Here is a 21,933-nt window from a genome sequence, read left to right on the forward strand (position 1 = left end):
ATCATCATGCAAACTGAAATATATTCTCATTTTTCTTGTGGTTTCTGCCTTGGTCTATCAGTAATTTAGAATGATGCTTTCTAATTTCCAAATAATTAAAGATTTTCTATAGATCTTATTGTTTGATTTCTTAATCGTTCCATTTGGTAAAAGAATAATACTGATATTTTCAATCTTTTGGTACTTACAGGGTCTCATTTTATGGCCCATTATACAGTCTATCTTGGAGAAAATTCCTTACGCACTTGAAAAAATGCATTCTGTAGTTACTGGATGTAGGATTTTATGTATGTCAGTTAGGTCTAGGTTGTTAATATTGGAATTCAAATCATCCATGCCTTTACTGATTTTTTCTTAGTTATTTTGTCAATGACTGAGGTATGAGTATTAGGATCTATAACTATGACTGTGGATTTCTCTATTTCTCCTTTAAGTCTGTCAGTTGAGCTTCATATATTTTGAGGCTCTACTGACATGCTTTAAACAGACTTTTAGCCTAAAGTTTTTTTTTTTATATTTCTTTTATGCAGGTATGCTGATAAAGAATTCTTTTTTATTTTCAGAAAATGTCTTAAATTTGTTTTTATTTTTAATGTATATTTTCACTGTATATAATTGTGTTTGCAGATATTTTCAACTCTCTAATGATAGTTTTACATTGTTCTATATTATCCATTCTTTCTGATGGGAAGTCCATCCTCATTCACATCATTATGTCCCTTTATATAATGTATTCTTTTCTCTAGCTTCCTTCAGATTTTCTTTTAATCTTGAGGTTTGTTTGTTTGTTTGTTTTCAGTAGATTCATTATGATGTACCTACGTGTAGTTTTCTTTATTTTAATTTTTATATATTTTTTCAATTATAGTTGACAAACAATATTATATCAGTTTCAGGTGTACAACACAGTGATTAGACACTTATATAACTTAAGTGATCACTCCGATAAATCCAGTAACCATCTGACACCATGTATAGTTATTACAATTCAACTGACTATGTTCCCCATGCTACATTCTACATCCCCATGACTGTTTTGAAACTACCAATTTGTACCTCTTAATCCTCTGTCCCCTTCACCCATCCCACTCCCCAATCTGACAACCATCAAAATGCTCTCTGTATATATGAACTTATTTCTGCTGTTTGTTTGCTTATGCGGTTCTACAGATTCCATATATGACATTTGTCTTTCTCTGTCTGATTTACTCCACCCAGCATAATGCCTGCTAGGTCCATCCATGTTGTTGCACACGGCAAGAATTCATACATATATCACCTCTTCTTTATCCATTCATCCATTAATGGACACCCAGGATGCCTCCATATCTCGGCTATTGTAAATAATGTTACAAATGAACATATGAATTCACATGTCCCCTCAAAGTAGTGTTTTGGGTTTCTTCAGAAAAATACCAAGAAATGGAATAACTTGGTCCTTTTTTGTCTCTTGATATAGTCTTTATATTACAGTTTATTTTGTCTGGTATAAGTACTGCTAACATCGCTTTTTGTTTGTTTCCATTTTCATAAGACATCTTTTTTCATCCTTTTACTTCCAGTCTGTGTGTCTTTTGATATGAAAGTAAGTCTCTTGTAGTCAGGATATGCAAGGGTCTTGTTTTCTTATCCATTCAGCCACCCTATCTTTTGATCTGAACATTTAATCTATTTACATTTACAGTAATTGTTGCTAGATATGTAGTTATTGCCATTTATTATTTATATTTTTGATCTTTTTTTTTTCTTTTTTCTTCTTCTTAAAGAAGTCCCTCTAATGTTTCCTGTAATACAGGCTTGGTGATGATGAACTCCTTAAGCTTTTTCTTGTTTGGAAAGCTCTTTATCTGTCCTTTGAATTTAAATGACAGCTTTGCTGTGTAGAGTAATCTTAGTTGTAGGTCTTTGCTTTTCATCAGTTTGAATGTTTCCTGCCAGTACCTTCTGTCCTGCAAAGTTTATGTTGAGAAATCAGCTGACAGTCTTATGGGAGTTCCCTTGTAGGTAAATAACTGCTTTTCTCTTGCTGATTTTAAGATTCTCTCTTTGTCTTTCACCTTTGGCATTTTAATTATGATGTGTCCTGGTGTGGGCTTCTTTGAGTTCATCTTGTTTGGAACTCTATGCGTGTCCTGGGCTTTTATGTCTATTTCCTTCAACACGTTAGGGAAGTTTTCACTAATTCTTTCTTGAAATAGGTTTTCAATTCCTTGTTCTCTCTCTCCTCTTTATGGTATCACTATGATGTGAATGTTGGTATGCCTGATGTTGGCCCAGAGGTCCCTTAAACTACTCTTATTTTTTTTTTTTTAATTTTTTTCTTGTTGCTGTTCTGATTGGGTGTTTTCTGCTACCTTATCTTCTAAATCACTGATTCAACCATTCCCTTCATCTAATCTAATGTTGATTCCTCCTAAGGTGTTTTTCATTTAAGTTACTGTACTCTTCATTTCTGACTGGTTCATTTTTATATTTTCTATTTCCACTTTTATGTCTTCTATTTCTTTTTTAAAGTTCTCACTCAGTTCATCTACTCCTTCCCTAAGTTCATTGAGCATCCTTGTAACAAGTGTTTTGAACTCTGCATCTGGTAGATTGCTTGTCTTCATTTTGTTTAGTTCTTTTTGAGAAGCTTTGTTCTGTTCTTTCATGTGGGACATGTTTCTTTGTCTTCCCATTTTGGTTACATCCTTGTGTTTGTTTTTACTTATTAAGTGGGGCTGCTATGTCTCCCGGTCTTAATAGAATGGCCTTATGTAGCAGGTGTGCTACGGGTCTCAGTGTCACAGTCTTCCCTGGTCACCTGAGGTGGGTGCTCCAGGTATGTCCCTTGTATGGGTTGTGTGTGCCCTCCTGTTGTAGTTGATCCTTGGTTGGTATTTGCTTGATAATGGGAGGGATTGACCCTCAGGCTGATTAGTTGTGAGGACAGCCCATGACCAGTGGAGGAGCTGTAGAACAGGGACTGACTCTACCAAGCAGGATTCACTTTAGCAGGACTCTAGAGCCTACCCTGACTACTCTTTGCTTGTGTCATCCTCAGATGTTAACTCAGATGGTGAACCCAGGCTGAACCCAGTCACTGGGCATGCAGGCCTGGGCCTCCTGGGAGGGGCCCTGCCCCAGGCCAAGTTCAGCTGCAGCCTGTGTCCTGCCTGGGGTTACCTGGCATGAGCTACCAAGCAGTCTACGGATGGCCACCAGCCATGATGGCTTGGAAGTGCCTTAAGAGGCAAAGCCACAAACTGAGGCTGGCTGCTACTAGTGCCAGGCTTGAAGTTGCTTAGCAAGAGGTACGAGGCATGCCGAGGCTAGATGTTGCTTGTTTAGTTTCTGTCAACCTTTGAGAGATTTTAGGAAAGTCCGCAGCCAAGACAGGCGATTTACATGAAAAATCCATTGTAAGTGGTTTGGATGGGCCTTCATGTTGGGAAGGTCAGGGTCTCAGGCAATCTCCAGGGTGGGGTGACCAGTGTGGACTAAGTTGCCAGAAACTCAGATATCACAACCACAGGCGTCTGCAAGCCAGGCAGGGGAGGGCTCAACCAAGGATCAGTGGCCTCTGCCAGCACTTCTGTCTAGGAAGAAGCTGCCCCTCCAGCCGTTGCCCTGAAGCCAGACAACTCAGTTTCTCCCAGTATGTCTCTGGTGCCTTTTGAGCTGCTGCCCCAGTGCTAGAGCTCAGAGCAAGTGAATCAGTCACTGAGTTAGTCCATGTGCTGGCCCTTTTAGAGGAAAGTCTGTGACTCTGTCAGCCCTCCATTCCACTCAGCCACAATCTTGACTGGTTTTCATAGCTAAAAGTTGTGGGGACTTCTCTTCCTGACACTGGAATCCTGGGCTGGGTAGCCTTGTGTGGAGTCAGAACCCTTCACTCTTCCTGGAGGACCTCCACAGCTGAGATATTTCTCCAGATTCTCAACCACCACACGCAGGTGTGGGACCAACCTGTTTCCACCCAGACCTCAGGTGTCTTTCAATGATGGTTGTTCTGTAGTTTATAGCTTCCAGTGCTCTGTTGTGATTCTGTACCTGTTCACTCATTATGAGCATACTTCCCTTTAAATCAAAATATATTTAGCCTACCTTCTTTAAATCATTGTCTACAATTTCTAATATCTGTGTTATTCAAAGTTCATTTTCGTTGATTGGTATTTCTCTGACTATGGGTATTTTTACCTGTCACTTCTCATGTCTAGTAAGTTTTAATTGAATATCGGACATTGTAGTTAATAGGTAGACACCTTGGATTCCTTTATCTTCCTCTGAAACGTATTGAAATTTTGTTTTAGGAAATAGTTAACTCAGCTAAACTAAAACTTAAAACTATTTTCCCTTCAATGGATAGCAGTTAAATCTATCTTCAGTTATTTCAGCCTTCCAGCTATTCTTTTTTGTTGGGTCATATGAATGCTCTCCTTACTGTAAAGTTGAGGATTCAACCAAGAATTTGGATGGCATTTACAAGCAGATTTGGAGGCTCTCTGCTCTGTGGCTCCCTCCATTCCAGCATATTCCCCATCATTTTCCAGCCATTATGGCATCCTCAACTTTTTCCTCTGACTGTTCAAATACATAAGACTGTGGCTTCTTGTCTGGGTTCTAGCCATCCTATACCATGCAGACTGAAGGGTACACTCAGGAGAAAGGCTACATACATGCGAACTTGCCTAGTGTACTTCCTTCTTTCAAGGATAGAATCTTCTCTACTTACTTCCTGCTTTTGGTCACTCCCCTGTGCTATTAAATAGCTCCCACGTTTTGTCCAGAGTGTTTATTTCTTACCTCGAGAAGAGTTAATCTGATAAAAGTCACTCCATCAGTATCAGAAACAAATCCCTCTTGGTCTTTTTACCATTACAGAAAGTATCTTTACTATAAAACTACTCCCCTCAAACTAATGTTACTCAAATAGGTGTTCTGCATAACACTATTCAATTATTACAGTAGTTTCCCCTTCTCCATATTCCAAGACCCCCAGTGGATGCCTGAAGCCATGGAAAGTACTGAACTCTATATATACTATGTTTTTTCTTATACATACGAACCTATAGTAAAGTTTATTTCATAAATGAGGCATAGTAAGAAGTTAATAACAATAAATAATAATAAGATAGAATAATTATAGCAATATACAATAATAAAACTTTTGCGAATATGGTTAGTCTCTCACTCAAAATATCTTAGTGTACTGTACTCACCCTTCTTGTGATGATATGAGATGAGATAATTCCTGTGTGATGAGATGAAGTGATGGAGACAACACAGGCATTGTGACGTAGTGTTAGGCTACTACTGACTTCCTGATGATATGGCTACTCAGTGACTAATGGATGAGTAGCATACACAGCGTGAATATGCTGGACAAAGGGACAATACAATTCATGTCTTGGACAGGATGGAGCTTAACGGTGCAAGATTTCATCATGCAACTCAGAATAGCATGCAATTTAAAACATGAATTATTTATTCTGGAATTTTCCATTTAATATTTTTGAAACTTGATTGACTATAGGTAACTAAAACTATAGAAAGTAAAACCACAGAGAAGGGGGGCTACTGTAATAAGTAGTTTGTTAGGAAGAAAGTAGGTTATACGGTCAAATGGAACTTAGAAATATAGCACTGCAAAACAGACAAATAGGTTTCTTTACTCTAGGACTTTTAAACATCTTTAATATGCTAGTTCACCTTTTATATCTCTAAATGGAATATGTTCTTGAAATGTTGTCCCAAACATTTCCATATATAATTAGTAACATTTACTGATTTTTTTTTCAAAAATATTTACTGAGAACCAAAGAGTGGAGACTAGAGAATAATACCCTTTCTCCTTACTACTCTTCTTAGGCCACAGTTCACTATTCTTTTTTAATCTCCCAATTTCAGTGTCAGTCTGACTCATAGTGGCTAAGTTTATGCTATTTAATCATCACTAATATTCATTTTTTAATCATCATATCTATACAATAGAGGTGCGCTGTTGAGGGGAAAGTGAGATAAAAAACAGAGATTTCCCAATCATTAACTTACATGGACTAGATACAAATACACAAAATTGTCTATTATGGTATCTACTACAGATTAGTAGCTTCATAAATGTTTGGTTTCTTCTTAAGTGTTTTTCCCCCTTCTTTTGCTTATTAAGTCAGTGATTTCAACAAGATTGATCAGAGACTGGTAGACTATAGTTCTTAGGTCAAACGTAGTCAGAAGCCTGTTTTATACAGTCTAAGAACTAAATATTTTATAAATACTTTTAAAGGATATTTTTAAATGGAGAGGAAAATATGTGATAGAGACCTTATTGAGCCACAAAGCCTAAAACATTTATTATATGGCCTTTTAAAGAAAATGTTTGCTGATCCCTGAAATATAGTCTAATTCTTACAACTATCTAAAATAAGCAGTATAGAATTCATTTTATTTATTTAGGTACTGAGGTAGAAACCTTGTTTTAAAAAAATCACATCAAAAACACTGTTTACTGGTTTTACTAAGTTTTCCAAGGCCCATCTCAGATCTTACCTTTTCTCCTTTTACAGCACTGCAGTCACACTTTGATCCTGGAGAACACCCATAGCAAGCCTATAAAGGAAGAGAAAGAGGGAGAAAAATCATTAAATATGAACCTGAAAACCAGACTCTAACTTACAGCTCAGCTGAATTCAACAATCCAAACTTGTAAAACAAATACCAGAAAAATATCTGAAAGGATATATACCAAATTGCAAACAACAGTTACTTCTGAGGAAGCTTTCACCTTTTACTGTATACATTCCTGTTTGAACTTTTTACAATAAGATGATATAATTTTTATATTTTTTACTATTTATAGTTGGCATATAATATTTGTTTCAGGTGTACAATGTAGTGATTTGACATTTTCATACTTTACAATGTGATCACCTCATTAATTCCAGTAATCATCTGTAACCATGCGAACTTATCACGATGTTATTGACTATATTTCCCATCACTTTTTTCACCCACCACCACACTCCCTCCCTTCTGGTAACCATCCCTTTGGTCTCTGTTTCTATAAGTCTGTTTTTGTTTTGTTTGTTCATTTGTTTTTTTTTTTTTTAGATTCCACATATAAGTGAAATCATATTGCATGTGTCTAACTGCCTGATTTATTTCATTTAGCACAATACCCTCTATATCCTGCCACCTATGGCAAGATTTCATTCTTTCTAATTGCAATTTTTTTTCTTTTAAATATTCCATTGTGTGTGTGTGTGTGTGTGTGTGTCCCACATCTCTATCCATTCAACTATCAATGGACACCCAAGATGCTTCCTAGGCTATTTAAAATAATGCTGCAATGAACATAGTGGTGCATCTTTTAGAATTAATGTTTTTGTTTTTGTTTTTGTTTTTTTCTGCTTTTTTTCTGATAAATACTTAGGAGTAGAATTGTTGAGTCATATGGCATATTTATTTTTAGTTTTTTGAGGAATCTCCATACTGATTTCCACAGTTGCTGTACTGATTTTCAGTCCCACCAACAGTGCAAAAGGGTTCCCTTTCCTCCACATCCTTGCTAACACTTGTTATTTGTTGCAACAAATTTTTATAATTTTGAAGTAAAAAACATATTTTTAAAAAATGGAAAAAGTTCATAAAACTTCCCTGTATTACAATTTGTCACTGACCAAGCTCTGAGGAACTCTTTTTTTTCCTTCTAACGTCGCTTGTAAGAAATTACCTCTTAATCTATATTAGCAGTGAACTCGGCAACTACCAAAAATGTCTGCCACTCGAAGTTGCTTGCTTCTCTGCATTCATGAGCAATCGTGGAGCACAAAATACATACTATCTTTTACCACATTTCTTTTCTTTGCCCCCACTATCTCATCACTGACAGTCTCTAAAAGCTCTAAGCTCTACCAGAAATGCTGTTCCCACAAATCAAAATGTTTTCTAAATAGCCACTACTAACAGGTTCATTTGTGTATATTAGGAATTGAGGTCTTAAAGTCAGAAAAATACTCTCCTTTAAAGTAAGAACCTATAGGACAAGAACACAGTAGATGACTTCTGCCATCCAGAACTATATTTTACTCTGGCATGAAGCTTAACTGCTTAGAAAAGCAAATAGTAACTAATTTAACATATATGGAGAGCTCAATATTTATGTATAATAAAGTGGTATGCTTCTCATCAAATAAGAAAACTTTTATGTGATTTGTGTACCAAATAATGTTTATCAATACTCAGCCTTGGGAGCCTGTGACTTAAAAGTACCTTAGCTTCCTTCCCAACTTTCCATGCTTTACTTTACTCTAGTCATTACCACAGTACTTCCCCCAATGCTTATCGAAATATTTACCTCATTCCTCTAGTCAAAACTCCTAACTCACTGAGCTGCAACTAGAAGCCACCCTCAGGATAGAACTCACTTTCCTGATTATAACAGCAAACAACAATGGCTTGATGTTAGGGGGAATCTCTTACTCACATTGCAAGAGTCTGTTCCAGTAAAAGACATGTTCCTGACATTTCTAATTGCAAGTCTGCTATGCAGCCATAATTCATTATACATAGGTGATTAGGTTATGCACTCTGGTTTCAGTACTATATATCAACTTCATTACAGGTTAAATAGACTTATTCGGACTTACTCATCAAAAATGAATTGAACATTATTAGAGGCTAGAAAACTTGTTATGCACTAAAAATGAATATGACAAAGCTCCTTCCAACATATATAACTAATTCAACAAATATTTATTGGTCATCTGTTATTTGCCTGCCACTGTTATGTTAGGTGCAGGTAGAGATGCAAAGACAGTATGTCATTGTTCTCTAATAGGAAAGATAATTCTATATACCAAAATGTCAGGGACAGAGGCTAATTTAAAATATATAATATTGTTTTGTGCAAACATGAATTTTAGATTTCAAAATACAAATTTACATATTTTAGAAGATACTGATTCACAAGAACTGTCAATGGTCATATGAACTAAATTATATTGTGCACATTAACAACACTCAATTACATGCATTAATTTAGAAGTAAAGAATAGTGGTATTTAAAAATGGCTGTAAATCTAAGAATAATCAGGGTCCAACATTTGACTTTGGAATATATGCCTGCACTTTACACGTAAGTATATGTGCATAGATTTTTTTTTTTGGTGTTGTATATAAAAGAAGATGTAACTCTCCATTTTCATCTTTCAATAAAAAAGTATTCCTTTTTAAAATACAAATTAAGTTCCTGAGAATAATGCAAAGCAATAACCTAATAGGATTTCATTAATATGGAGAATATACTATGTGACTTTTCTTTATACTTGTATTTCTGACTTCTCAGTATCCAACAATATCCTCCAACTCCTAACATAATTCGTAAACAAACAATAAAACCTTGAATACTTTTACATGTCATTTTGAAGTAATAATACACAATAGTTTTTCTTAGAAATTAGTATTTTTATATGTTTGTACTTCTTTATTACTTAATGTGTATTTATACTTTAAAGAGGCCACTAAGTAACTAAAAAAATTGGTCTGAATTCAAATTCACAATTTAATTTATATTCTACTTATTCCACTTAAGTTATAATAACTCTTGGATTCAGGGTTATGTTTTAAAAGGCAATTGTAATACACACACCAACCACTAGATGCCACTTTCCATACAGTTATAATAGTGATACCCACAATGAAACAGTCCCAGTTTGACATATGGTTAATGAAACAACTTTCTTTTTTCTTTTTTACCAATATCTATTAATATTGATTAGGTGCATAATAATCACAAAGCACAATATTAGGCTATGAGTTGTAAAAATGTGAAGACATGCATGCCGTCTTTAAAGAACTTTCAGTTTTTTTTAAAAAAAGACTAGGTCCAAACAAATGAAAATGAAATTTAAATATAATAGAATAATGATATAGTAGACAATAGTAATAGAAAGAGCTCTAAAATACAAGAAAAACATCCTGAGTTTACCTCAGTAACTGAATCATTACGAGACTATGAACAAGTCATTCTCATAACCTGGGGCTCAGTTTTCTCTTTGATAAAATGATGGGAATAGATAATATGATCTCTTCAGGTAGCTTGCACTTTTACTGTCTGTGATTCAGTAGGAATTACCAAGTAAAATTTAATGGTAGAGTCAATGATTGCTATCAAAATTAAGAGAGTTCCCTTGAACTTGGGAGTGTTCATGATGGCTCTTTAGAGAAGGTTAATAACTTGACTTCAATTTTGAAAGATGGGCAAAAAAATATCTAGAAGAAAAATGGCCATGCTCAGCACTAAGATTAAAATACACAATATTCGTGGGCAAAGAGTCAGGTAAAACAGACAGTAAGTACTCCAGTCTAAGGGACTTCTTAAGGTGATATGAAAAAACTACAGTAGGAGATAAGACCAAAAAAAAAAATTTTTCCAAAAAATGTAGAAAATTTATTTAATTCTACAAAGTCATTGAAAACTTAATAAGCAAGAAAAGGGTGCAACTATAGCAATATTTTAAAATTTTTAGTGTACTAGATAATAATAAAATAAAAACTAAGGAAGATTTTTTATTATCAGTTAGTAGAACACATCATAAAGCAAAACTGATTAAAACAATATGTCATTGCTCAAAAAATAGACAACTCAATGAACCAAAATAGAAAGGTCAAAAACAGATCTACACACACAGAGAAACACAAATATATTTACTATAAGATAAAAGTTAGCATATCAAATAAATGTGAAAATAATCAATCGTTCAACATATGGTGCTAAGTACAGAAAATGATAAATTTAGATCTCATGCACCTGCAACAAAAAATACCAGATATAAAACTTTAAAGTACAAACAAAAGCAAACCTCAGTATGCATAAGAATCTTAAAGAACTTCTCAAAAATTCAGATACTAGGACCCCATCCTAGAGATTCTGTTTCAGTAAGCTTGAGATTGGCTACCAGAATCTAAAATTTTAGTGAAGATTTCTAGGTGATTCTGATTCTGATGTCCCAAAATATATATAGAAAATAATGACATAGAGAAAAAAGAAATAATTCAATTAAATAATGTAGTTAATTAGGTATCCATTAGGTATGCCTGCTTTTAAAAAAACAAACAACAACAACAACAAAACAAACAAAACTAAAGATGCCTGAAAATGTAAAAATATCTTAAAAGCATCAATGAGAAGCAAAATAGTATTTATCAGGCCAAAATCTAGGAGGGAGGAAGCCCAATAAATTGACTAATGAAACTACTTTGCCCTGGGGTCATTTACCAAACTTAGAGAATTTGAGATTCTCATTTTATAACTTCTTCAGTGTAAGGTAGTACCATGTATAAAAGTACCCAAAATGCTATCCCAAGAGAATTTAAGAAAAAGATATCTTGGCTCTCAGTAGAGAAGAACAAGGGGGAAAATCCTTGAGAAACTATAACCAAATGCTGGCCCTCATAGAGATTTATAATCCAAATTAGCATTTAGCTGGGTAGCCCACTAACCTCAAACTCCAAATTTGTTTAGAGTGGACTCAAATTGCTTTGACCTCCCAGAGGCTGAGCAGAAATACATAAATGTATGTTTTATATAAAATATGAAGTTCATAGTAAACTTCAAAGAATTCCAAAAAATCCTTTTTGAAAGGGAAATAAGATATTCTACTCAAAATTCACTAAGTATACAAGGAAGCAAAATACGACAATTGAAAACTAGAGAAACATCTGACAGCAGAAATGACTAAGCAAAAATTTCAGGTATTTTTACAATTATGAAAGATATTTTAAAAACTCGAAAATAATAAAGGGAGCAAGACATGGTAAAAAAAAGTAACATCGCTGAATTGATATAAAATATAAATTCTAGAAGTAAAACTTTGTAATTTAAAACTCAATAGATGGGCACCACAGCAGAATAGCTACAGGTGAAGAGAAACTTACTAAAGTTAAATACTTGGCAAAGTGAAAAGAAATTATCTATAAAATCTATAATATAGCATACAGGTAAAACATTTAGAAAATATAAAATAATAATTAAGAGACATGGAAGAAAATGAGGAACTGTGGCATTAATTAGAATTAAAGAAGAGGTGAGAGAAGGAATGGGGCAGAGGCAATAGCTCTAGATAATGATAGAGAGTTTTCAAGAAATAAAGATATCTGTGACTCGAGAAGTCCAACAAATCTAATGGAAGAAAAATAAAACTCTAAACCAGACGTAAAATAGTGTAACTTCAGAAGATAAAAAGAAAGATAAGACTTTAAAAGGATCAAGAAAACAAGACAGATTGCCTTCAAGGGAATGACAGTTAATTTATAGAGTAGTACTCAGAAATATAATGGAAGGCAGAAGCCTGTGGAATGACATCTTTAATATGTGAAGAGAAAACTGTCAACCTATATTTTTATAGAGTAAAACTACCTTTCAAGAACAGGTTGAAAATTACAGAAACTTTTAGACTAACAAAAACTGAAAAAGTATGACTCCAGCAGGGCCTCATGAAAGAACATTCATAGCTTTTGAATATCTTGTCCTTTATGTGAAAGGAAATAAAAATGAAATGGGAGGCCTAAAATACCAAAATGAATGAAGAGAAAAAAGTGGCAAATTTGTGGGTGAATTTAAATAAATACTAACTCTAAAACAGACTTATAAAATAGCTGCAGGGTTCAAAAATACAGTGGTAATACAATATAAGTCATGAGAGGATGAGTGAAGTTAAAGTATTATAAGGTCCTTGTAATTGTGTAGAACTTTGATAAGATACGCACACAATATAGGAATTCTAATTTCTAAGGGAAACAAAAGAAGATAAGTGAGATATTAATTCCAAACTAGTGCAGGGGGATAATAATAAATCCAAAGACAAAAGAGACAGAGACAGAAAGTGCTATCTTAGAAAAGGCAAGACAAATAAAAGAAATATATCAGTAATTACACTAAGTGTAATTAAGTATAAAATGGCACAGCATGAGGAAATACTCAAATTTGGAATGTGTCACATTATAAAAGACATCTAGAATGAATTCTTCAAAAAGTCAATGCCATGCCATGGGAGAGAAGATTTTGTGGATGGCAGCTTGAGGACCTCTGTGGACTCTTTCCCTAGCAAAACAACAATAACTGCTGAAATTTCTAAAAAGACAAAATTTAAGTCTCTGGTCTTAACCTACAGTAAATAAAAAAACACTTATTCAACCAAATTTACTAAATCTCAGTATGAACAGCAAGAACCTATGGCAATTTAACCATTACCAACTCCTTTCCTTTCCCCCTGCCCTGCTTAGCTTGACAAAAGCTCCACATTTGATGAAAAACATTAATATTCACATAAAAGAAGCTCAACGCATCTAAGTAGAATAAACCAAAGGAACTACATACAGACTTATCCTAGTAAAAATGTTAAAAAAAAGAGAAAATCTTGAAATCAGCTAGAGAAAATGACTCTCAAAAAGATTAACAAATAACTTCTCAGAAACAGTGGAGGCCAGAAGACCAGTAGGCCAGTAGGATAGCATATTAAAAGTGCTCAAAGATAAAAACTGTCAACCAAGAATCTTATGTCTAGCAAAACTATCTTTAAAATATGAAGGTAAAACAAAGACGTTCCCAGTAAAACAGAAATAAAGAGATTTCACTGCTATCAGATCTACCTGCTTTACAGAAATTCATTTACATTAAATTGTTCAGGCTGAAAACAAGTGAATCCAGAGAGTACTTTGAATTCACACACACACATACATACATGTGTACTGGTTAACATAATTATACAACTTTAAAAGGCAGTATAAATGCTTATTTCTGTATCTTTCTTCTTTTAAGTGAGTTAAAAATTAATTATATAAAACATATGGTTATAATGGTACTATTAGGCCTTAACATATAGAATTGTTTAACATACAGAATATATTTGACAATAACATAACAAAGAATGTAGGTGCGAGCAAAGCTGTATTAGAATAAAAATATTACACAAATAATAAATTGAATTAACAGGAATAAATGAAAATGACCAGAAATGTTAAATAAGGTCAGCATAACAAACTATAAATACATACTTGTTCTCCTTGCTTTTCTTAGCTTCCTTAAAACCCACAGTTGTATAACATTCTAATTATAACAATGTAGTTTTGAGTTTGTAATATACATAGATGTAATGTGTATAACAATAATAGCACAGAAAGGAGGAAAAGGGCATAGAGTTTCATAGGAGTAATAGTTCTATATCTTAATGCAATTAAGTTGCTAAAAATCTTAAATAGATTCCACATACAAGTGAGATCATATGGTACTTATCTTACTCTGACTTATCACTTAGCATAATATCCTCTAAGTCTATCCATAATTTTGCAAATGGTAAAATTTCATTCTTTCTTTGGCCAAGTAATACTCCATTGTACATATGAACCACATCTTCTCTATCCAACTGTCCACTGATGGACACTTAGGTTGTACTAAGAAACAAAATAAATGAACAAACAAAACAGAAACAGACTCATAGATACAAAGAACAAACCAGTGGTTGCCAGATGAGAGGTGAATTGGGGGTGGGGTGAAAAAGGTGAAATGATTAAGAAGTACAAAATAGTCATGGGGGTATAAAGTACAGCATAGGGAATACAGTCAGTAATATTATAATAACTATGTGTGGTGTCAGGTGGGTAATAGACTGACTGAGGGGATCATTTCACAAATTATATAAATGTCTAGGAAAATGCTGTATACATGAAACTAATATAATACTGAATGGCAATTGTAATTTAAAATTTCTTCAAAAATTAACATATTTAAAAACTCTTAAGTAGATTCCGATAGGTTATGATGTTCATGGTAAGTCCTAGAATGACTATGAAAACAATTCAGAAAATACAGTTAAGAAAATCATTAAAGGAATTATAATATTTAACTAGAAAATATCCACTTAATAAAAAACAAGGTTATAAAAGAGCATCAGAAGCACAAAAAATGCATGAGAAATATAAAAACAAAAAGTAAAATTGCAGATAAAATTCAATTAGATTAATAATAACACTGAATGTAAATAGATTAAGCAAACGAAAGTCAAAGATTGTCAGAAAGCAAAATAAAAAAGCAAATAAATAAAAAGCAAAATGAATAAAAAAGCAAAATCCAACAATGTCTATAGGAGAACACATTTTATTAAATCATATGAAAAGGTTAAAAATAAAAGGATGGAAATAATAAAATCATGCAAAGATCAACAGCAATGAACTGAATGTTTGGCTCCCATCTCCTGCAAAATTCGTATGTTGAGATCCTAATCTCAATGTTATAATATTTGGAGGTGGGGACTTTGGGAGGTAATTAGTTCAGAAGGTTAAGTGGCTCATGTATAGGTTTAATGCCCTTATAAGAAGAGGTGAAAGAGCAACCTAGACCTCTTTTTGTCATGTGTGGATACAAAGAGAAGTCAGCAGTCTGCAAACTAGAAAAGGACTCTCACCAGAACCCAATCATGCTGGCAGCTTAATACAGAAATTTCAGTCTCCAGAACTCTGAGAAATACATTTATTTTGTTTATAAGCCATCCAGTTTGTGGTACTTCATGATAGCAGCAAACTGGCTAAGATAGAAACCATACGAAAGTTGAAGTGACATTTCTCCAAAAAAAGATATACAAATGTCTATTAAGCACATAAAAAGATGCTCAACATGGTTAACAATCAGGGAAATGCAGATCAAAACTATAGTAAGATAACCACTTCACACACAGTAGCATAACTATAATCTAAAAGACAGACAATAAAAAGTGTTAGCAAGGATTCCAAAGAAATTGGTTCTAAAGAAACTGCAACCCTCATATATTGCTAGCGGAGGTGCAAAATGATGCAACTGCTTTAGAAAATAGTCTGGTTGTTTCTCAAGCAAACATATGACCCAGCAATTCCAAATGTATATATGTACCTAAACGAAATACAAACATATATCGACACAAAAACACAAACATGAATGTTTATAGTAGTATCCAGAATAGCCTAAATCATATAAAACAACTCACATGTCTATCAGTTGATGGACTGACAAATAGCAGTACATGCATACAATGGAATATTACTCAGCAATAAAGAGAAATTAAGTACTGATTCACACTTCAATATGAATGAGCCTTGAAAATATTATGATAAGTAAAAGAAGCCAGACATAAAATACCATGTTACATAATTTTATTTATATGAAGCGGCCAGAATAGACGAACCTATAAAGACAGCAACTAGACTAGTGGTTGCCTAGGGCTGGGATCAGGTGGGAACATATGGGGAGTGACAGTTAAGGGGTACAGATTTCTTCTGTGGTTGATGAAAATGTTCAAAAATTGATTTTGGTGGTGGTAGCACAACTCTAAATATTCTAAAAAATACCAAATTGTGAACTTTAAGTGGGTGAATTGATTGTAAATTATATCTTAATGAAGCTGTTAAAAATCAGTATCATGAAATAAAATGTGGGAAGACTATTCTGTCAAGAACTGTGAAGGGTCTGAGATTTTTTCCTACTTGGAAGCTAAAACGTTAGTCTGCCACAGTTACGTGGATGCTGGTAGAAAATACAAGACTTTTTGATCAGAGACAACAGAGAATTTACTACTCATAGCAATAGCTCAGGCTTCCCTGGGCCCCAGTTCCTACAGGGTGACATGAAGAAGACAAGGTAATGCCTGGTATTGTTACAGGAGAGCATTTGAGTGTTTAGGGAACTCCCATACTTTATAATGGACAACGAGTTTGCTTAATCTTTGTTATGAGATGTTATCTTTATTTTACTGGACAGTAAACAAACCTGGTTTTTCTTCCAGAAGGAGATACTATCTCTGTTTTCCAAGTTGTTGACTATACAAATATCCCTGAAAAGATAGTCCAGAGCAAAGAGCCAGCTCCTCTTCTCACAAGATGTACAGAGACACGAGAGATCCATGGAAAATTTTCTTCCAAACATTCTAGATTTTTAAAAATTTTTTAAAAATAAACAAATACAGTACATGAACAGCTATGACTTTTTAGGACCATAAGGGACATCTGAATATGACTTGAATACTAGTTTATACTTTTAAATCATTGCTAATTTTTAAAGTGTGATCATGATATGTTTATATAGTATAATGTCCTTTTCCTTTGGTGAGACATGATGCACGCTGAGGTATTTAGGCATATAATATGTCATGATGTCTGCAAATTACTTTAAATAGCAAAGTGAAAAACTGCACACGCACAAATACTTACATAATCATTAATCACATGTGCACACACAGTCGCTGAAGAGTAAGAGACAGGAAAACACAAAGCAAAAATGGCAAAATGCAATTCCTTCTGCAATTGCTCCCAAAATAATAAAATGCCTAGGAATAGATTTAATGAAACATGTGAAGAACTTGTATAATGAAAACTACAAGACCCTATTAAAAGAAATCAAAGAAGGGAGATTTGGCGGAAACATGGCTGACTGAGAGACGTCCCTAGATCTCTCTCTTTGAAACAACAACAAGTTGAACATCTAAAACTCAACAAAAAACACTAAAACTGCACACCAGCTCATCTCAGCATGAGATCTGCGCATAAGAGCTATCACAGGTCAGAACCCCAGGTGTTGGGCGGTGGACTGGGAGTAATAAAGAAGCTTCCTCTCGCAGCCACCAGAGCTCCCTGTAGGAGGAGGGGGAGGGGTGAAGGCTCAGTGACTTTCCTGAACCACCCTGCCTGGAAGTGCCGGGGCTTCTATGCAGCTGCAGCCGACCAACAGGAGGGCCTAGTCATCAGGGCAAAAAGCAGAGAAGCAGGGCAGGACCGCAGAGAAACAATAGCTGATTTTTACCAGCCTCAGTTGCAACGCCAAGGTTGAGCCACAGCCTCCAACCCCCACCGAAAGGCCCCCTCCTCCCATAACCTTCTAGACAGATCAGCGCCGAGCCCCAGGGGAATCTGAGCAAACACTACCCAAACATTTAGGGATCCAAGAGGCTTAGACGCCACCTACTGGAAACCAAAAGAAAAGCGCCTTCTTTGCAACAGGCTAAAGACAGACCTTTATTTAATAAATCTTCTTTCAGGAAAAACAACAGAATACACTTCCATTAATGCCCAGGTGGAGAAATAGTCCATTAAACACCATGAACACCCAACGTGACAAAGCATCTCAGAAAGAAAGAGAAAAGTCTCCAGAAAATAAGCTTACAGACATAGAAATATGCAACTTAAAAGACAGAGACTTCAGGATGGTACTTCTGAAAAAATTCAATGAAATCTAAAATAAATCATATCAACAATTTCAGGAATTGAAAAAAAAAACTAGATGAGCAGAGCAAGGAGATTGAAACACTCAAGGATAACAGAAGAGATATTCTGGAGATGAAGAAAAGAAATCAAAGAATATATAAAGAAATGGAAAATTATTTCGTGTTCTTGGATTGGAAGAATCAACATAGTTCAAATGACCTCAATATCTAAAGCATTATGCAGATTTAATACAATTCCCATCAAAATCCCATCGGCACTTTTTAAAGAAATAGAACAAAAAATCATCATATTTGTATGGAAACACAAAAAAATCCTGAATCGCCAAGGCCATCCGGAGAAAAAAGAACGAGGTTGGAGGCATCATTCTGCCTGACTTCAAATTATACTACAATGTGAAAATAATCAAAATGGCATAATATTGGCAGAAAAATAGACACACAGAGCAGTGGAACAGAATGGAGAGTCCAGAAGTAAACCCATATTTGTATGGGAAAATAATTTTGGACAAAAAAAAAAAAGCCGAAAACACACAGCAGAGAAAGGAAAGCCTCTTCAATAAATGGTGCTGTGAAAACTAGAAAGCCACTTGCAAAAGAATGAAACCAGACTGTTGCCTATCACCACACACTAAAATTAACTCAAAATGGATTAATGATCTGAATATAAGACCTGAAATAATACAATACATAGAACAAAATATAGGAACTAAATTCAGGGACCTTGGACTTAAAGAAGATTTTATGAATTTGACCTCAACGGCAAGGAAAGCAAAAGCAAAAATAAATGAATGGAACTACATCAAACTAACAAGCTTCTGCACAGCAAAAGAAACCATCAACAAGGTAGAGAGACAACCATCTCCCTGGGAAAATATATTTGCAAGCAACACCTCCGATAAGGGCCTAATATTCAAAACATACAAAGAACTCATACAACTCAATAACAACAAAAAAAAAATCAATCCAATCAACAAATCGGCAGAGGACCTGAACAGACACTTCTCCCAAGAAGACATTCAAATGGCCAACACATATATGAAAAGATGCTCAATATCGCTAGCTATTAGGGAAATGCCAATGAAAACCACAATGAGATACCATCTCACATCTGTTAGAATAGCTATAATCAACAGGACAAGTAAAAACAAATGCTGGAGAGGATGCAGAGAAATAGGAACCCTCATACACTGCTGGTGGGACTGCAAATTGGTACAGACACTATGGAAAACAGTATGGAGGTTCCTCAAAAAACTAAGAATTGATCTACCATATGATCCAGCATTCCTTCTACTGAGTATTTACCCCAAAGACTTGAAAACCCATATCCAAAAAGATATTTGCACACCAATGTTCATAGCAGCACTATTCACAGTGGCCAGGACATGGAAGCATATGAAGTATTCTACGATAGATGATTGGCTAAAGAAGCTGTGGTACATATATACAATGAAATATTAGTCAGCCATAAGAAAAGATGAAATACTGCCATTTGTGACAACATAGATGGACCTCGAGATAATCATGCTGAGCAAAATAAGCCAGACAGAAAAAGTTGAAAATCACATGCTATCACTTATATGTGGGATATAAATCTAAAAGCAACAAATGAACAGGACAAGCAAACAGAGACTCAGGGACATGGACAATGGACTAGTGGTTACCAGAGGGTAGGGAGTGGGGGAGGAGCGGGGAGGTATATGGGGTAAAGAAGATCAAATATAGGGGAGTAGGGGGAATGTGAATTGGGTAAAGGGGGTCAAATATATGGTAGCTGAAGGAAAGTGGACTTTGGGTAGTAAACACACAATAGAATATATAGATGTCAAATTAAACATTATAATTTGACATCTATATATTCGACACCTGAAAATTATATAATTGTATTAACCAATGTTACCCCAATAAACTTAATAAAAAAAATAAAAAATAAAATAAAATAAAATAAAAATATACTACAAAAAAAAGAGAAAGTAGCAAGAGAAGAAAATGGCAAAATGGTAACAAGTGTTGAATCCAGAGGGAATATACACTGGTATTCATTATAGCTTCTTTAAATTTTTCGAATAGATTTTTACTAAAAGGTTAGGTAGGTAAATATATCTAAGAGAAAAGTATCATCAGACTGCAAAAAAAGGCAAATTGCAACATGTATGCTATTCATCAGAGACATTAAAAACATAAGGTTACATGAAGAAGTTAACAAAAAGATGAAAAAGTTCTATCATACCAATAATAAACAAAGAAAACTGGTATAGCTATGCTAATTTCAGACAAAACAGACGTTAAGGATGAAAGCAGTATGAAAGATAAAAGAGGGTCACCTCGGAATGATAAAAGGTTTGGTTAAGAAAATACACTTTATAAAAACACCCAAATTTGTATGCGCTAAAAACATCCCAAAATATATACAGTTAAAAGTGCCAGATGTAAAAAAAAGAAATAGACAAATCCACAATCATAGTTGTAAATTTTAAACAGATTTCTGATTACTAATAGAACATGTAAGCAAAATAATCTATATGATGTAGAAAAATTTGAGCATGATTACAAACTTGTTCTAATGAACAAACGTAAAACAGTGTACACATCAAATGAAGAACACACGTTTTGATCAGGTACACCCTGAATATTTATAAAAACTGACCATATACTGGACTTTAAGGTTAGTCTAAGCAAATATCAAAGGATAGATTTCATACAGAATATGGTGTCTGACCACAATGCAATTAAGCTAGAACAAGTAATTTTAATCTAATCAAGCTCTTCCAGAAGACAGAAGAGGGAATAAAACTAACCTTGATACCAAAAAGTATTGAGTGCAAAAGGAAAATCACAGGTCAGTCTTACCGATGAGCATAGAGGCAAACTCCTAAATAAAATATGACGAAGTTGGATTGAACCTAAGCCCTAGCCATTGTTGAAAAGAAATAAGAAGTATGGATAAGAAGAAATAAAAATGTCACAGATGATATGATTGCATAGATAGAAAATTCAAGAGAATATACACAGAAATTAGAATTAATAAAATTTATCAAAGTTGTTGAGTATAAATCATATATTTAAAAATAATATATATTTTATATATCATCAGCAAAATTAGCAAATTAAAAAAGAGACTACTTACAATGGTGTCCGTAGTGTAGTCTCCCAGGAAAAAAGTGAGAGAATTAGATATGATGGAGCTTTTAAAAAAAAATCAAAGAGTATAAGAAATGCATTATAACGATAGAAGAAATGTAATTAGAGACTCTAGGGGAAAATATCCACAAACACACAAAAATATAATAGAGTTTTACCTGGCTCTACAGTAAATAACATATTCGTAAATTTGCATATTATAAATAATATAAACATCACTTGATTTAATTGAAAACATTGTGATATATTGAGAGATGAAAGAAGAGAGACAAAGATGGTAGCAGAAAGAGCATCTCATCCATCATAACACAAAGTAAGGAAATAGGAAATAATGAGTTAAAACAAAAATTATTTACAAGCTTTTGTCCTTAAGGAACTGGTCAAGGACGTCAAAAAGGATGAGGAAAGAAACTGACGTTTTTCACTATTGGTTGTACTTTTAAAACCATATGCATACAATATAATACTATGCTATATTATCACACAATGGCTACTGCAATGATTGTCATGAACTCTTAGAAGATAATTTAAATTTAACATTTTAAAACACAAGTCTTCTTTGACCTAGCTG

At 34.1% G+C, this 21,933-nt stretch overlaps 1 protein-coding gene across 8 annotated transcripts in view; it reads right to left on the bottom strand.

Moving 5' to 3' along the window:
• The window catches only part of COL4A5 (collagen type IV alpha 5 chain), a 244,038-nt gene that overhangs the window by 141,946 nt on the left and 80,159 nt on the right, over positions 1 to 21,933 (bottom strand). For all 8 annotated transcript variants that reach the window (XM_039879706.1, XM_039879705.1, XM_039879700.1 and 5 more), the window contains exon 2: positions 6,529 to 6,588. In XM_039879706.1, the coding sequence (XP_039735640.1) occupies positions 6,529 to 6,588 (60 nt within the window). The remainder of the gene's footprint in view (positions 1 to 6,528; positions 6,589 to 21,933) is intronic.

The sequence above is a fragment of the Pteropus medius genome, unplaced genomic scaffold (genome assembly GCF_902729225.1).
Source record: "Pteropus medius unplaced genomic scaffold, Ma_sr-lr_union100, whole genome shotgun sequence".
Lineage (NCBI taxonomy): Eukaryota > Metazoa > Chordata > Mammalia > Chiroptera > Pteropodidae > Pteropus > Pteropus medius.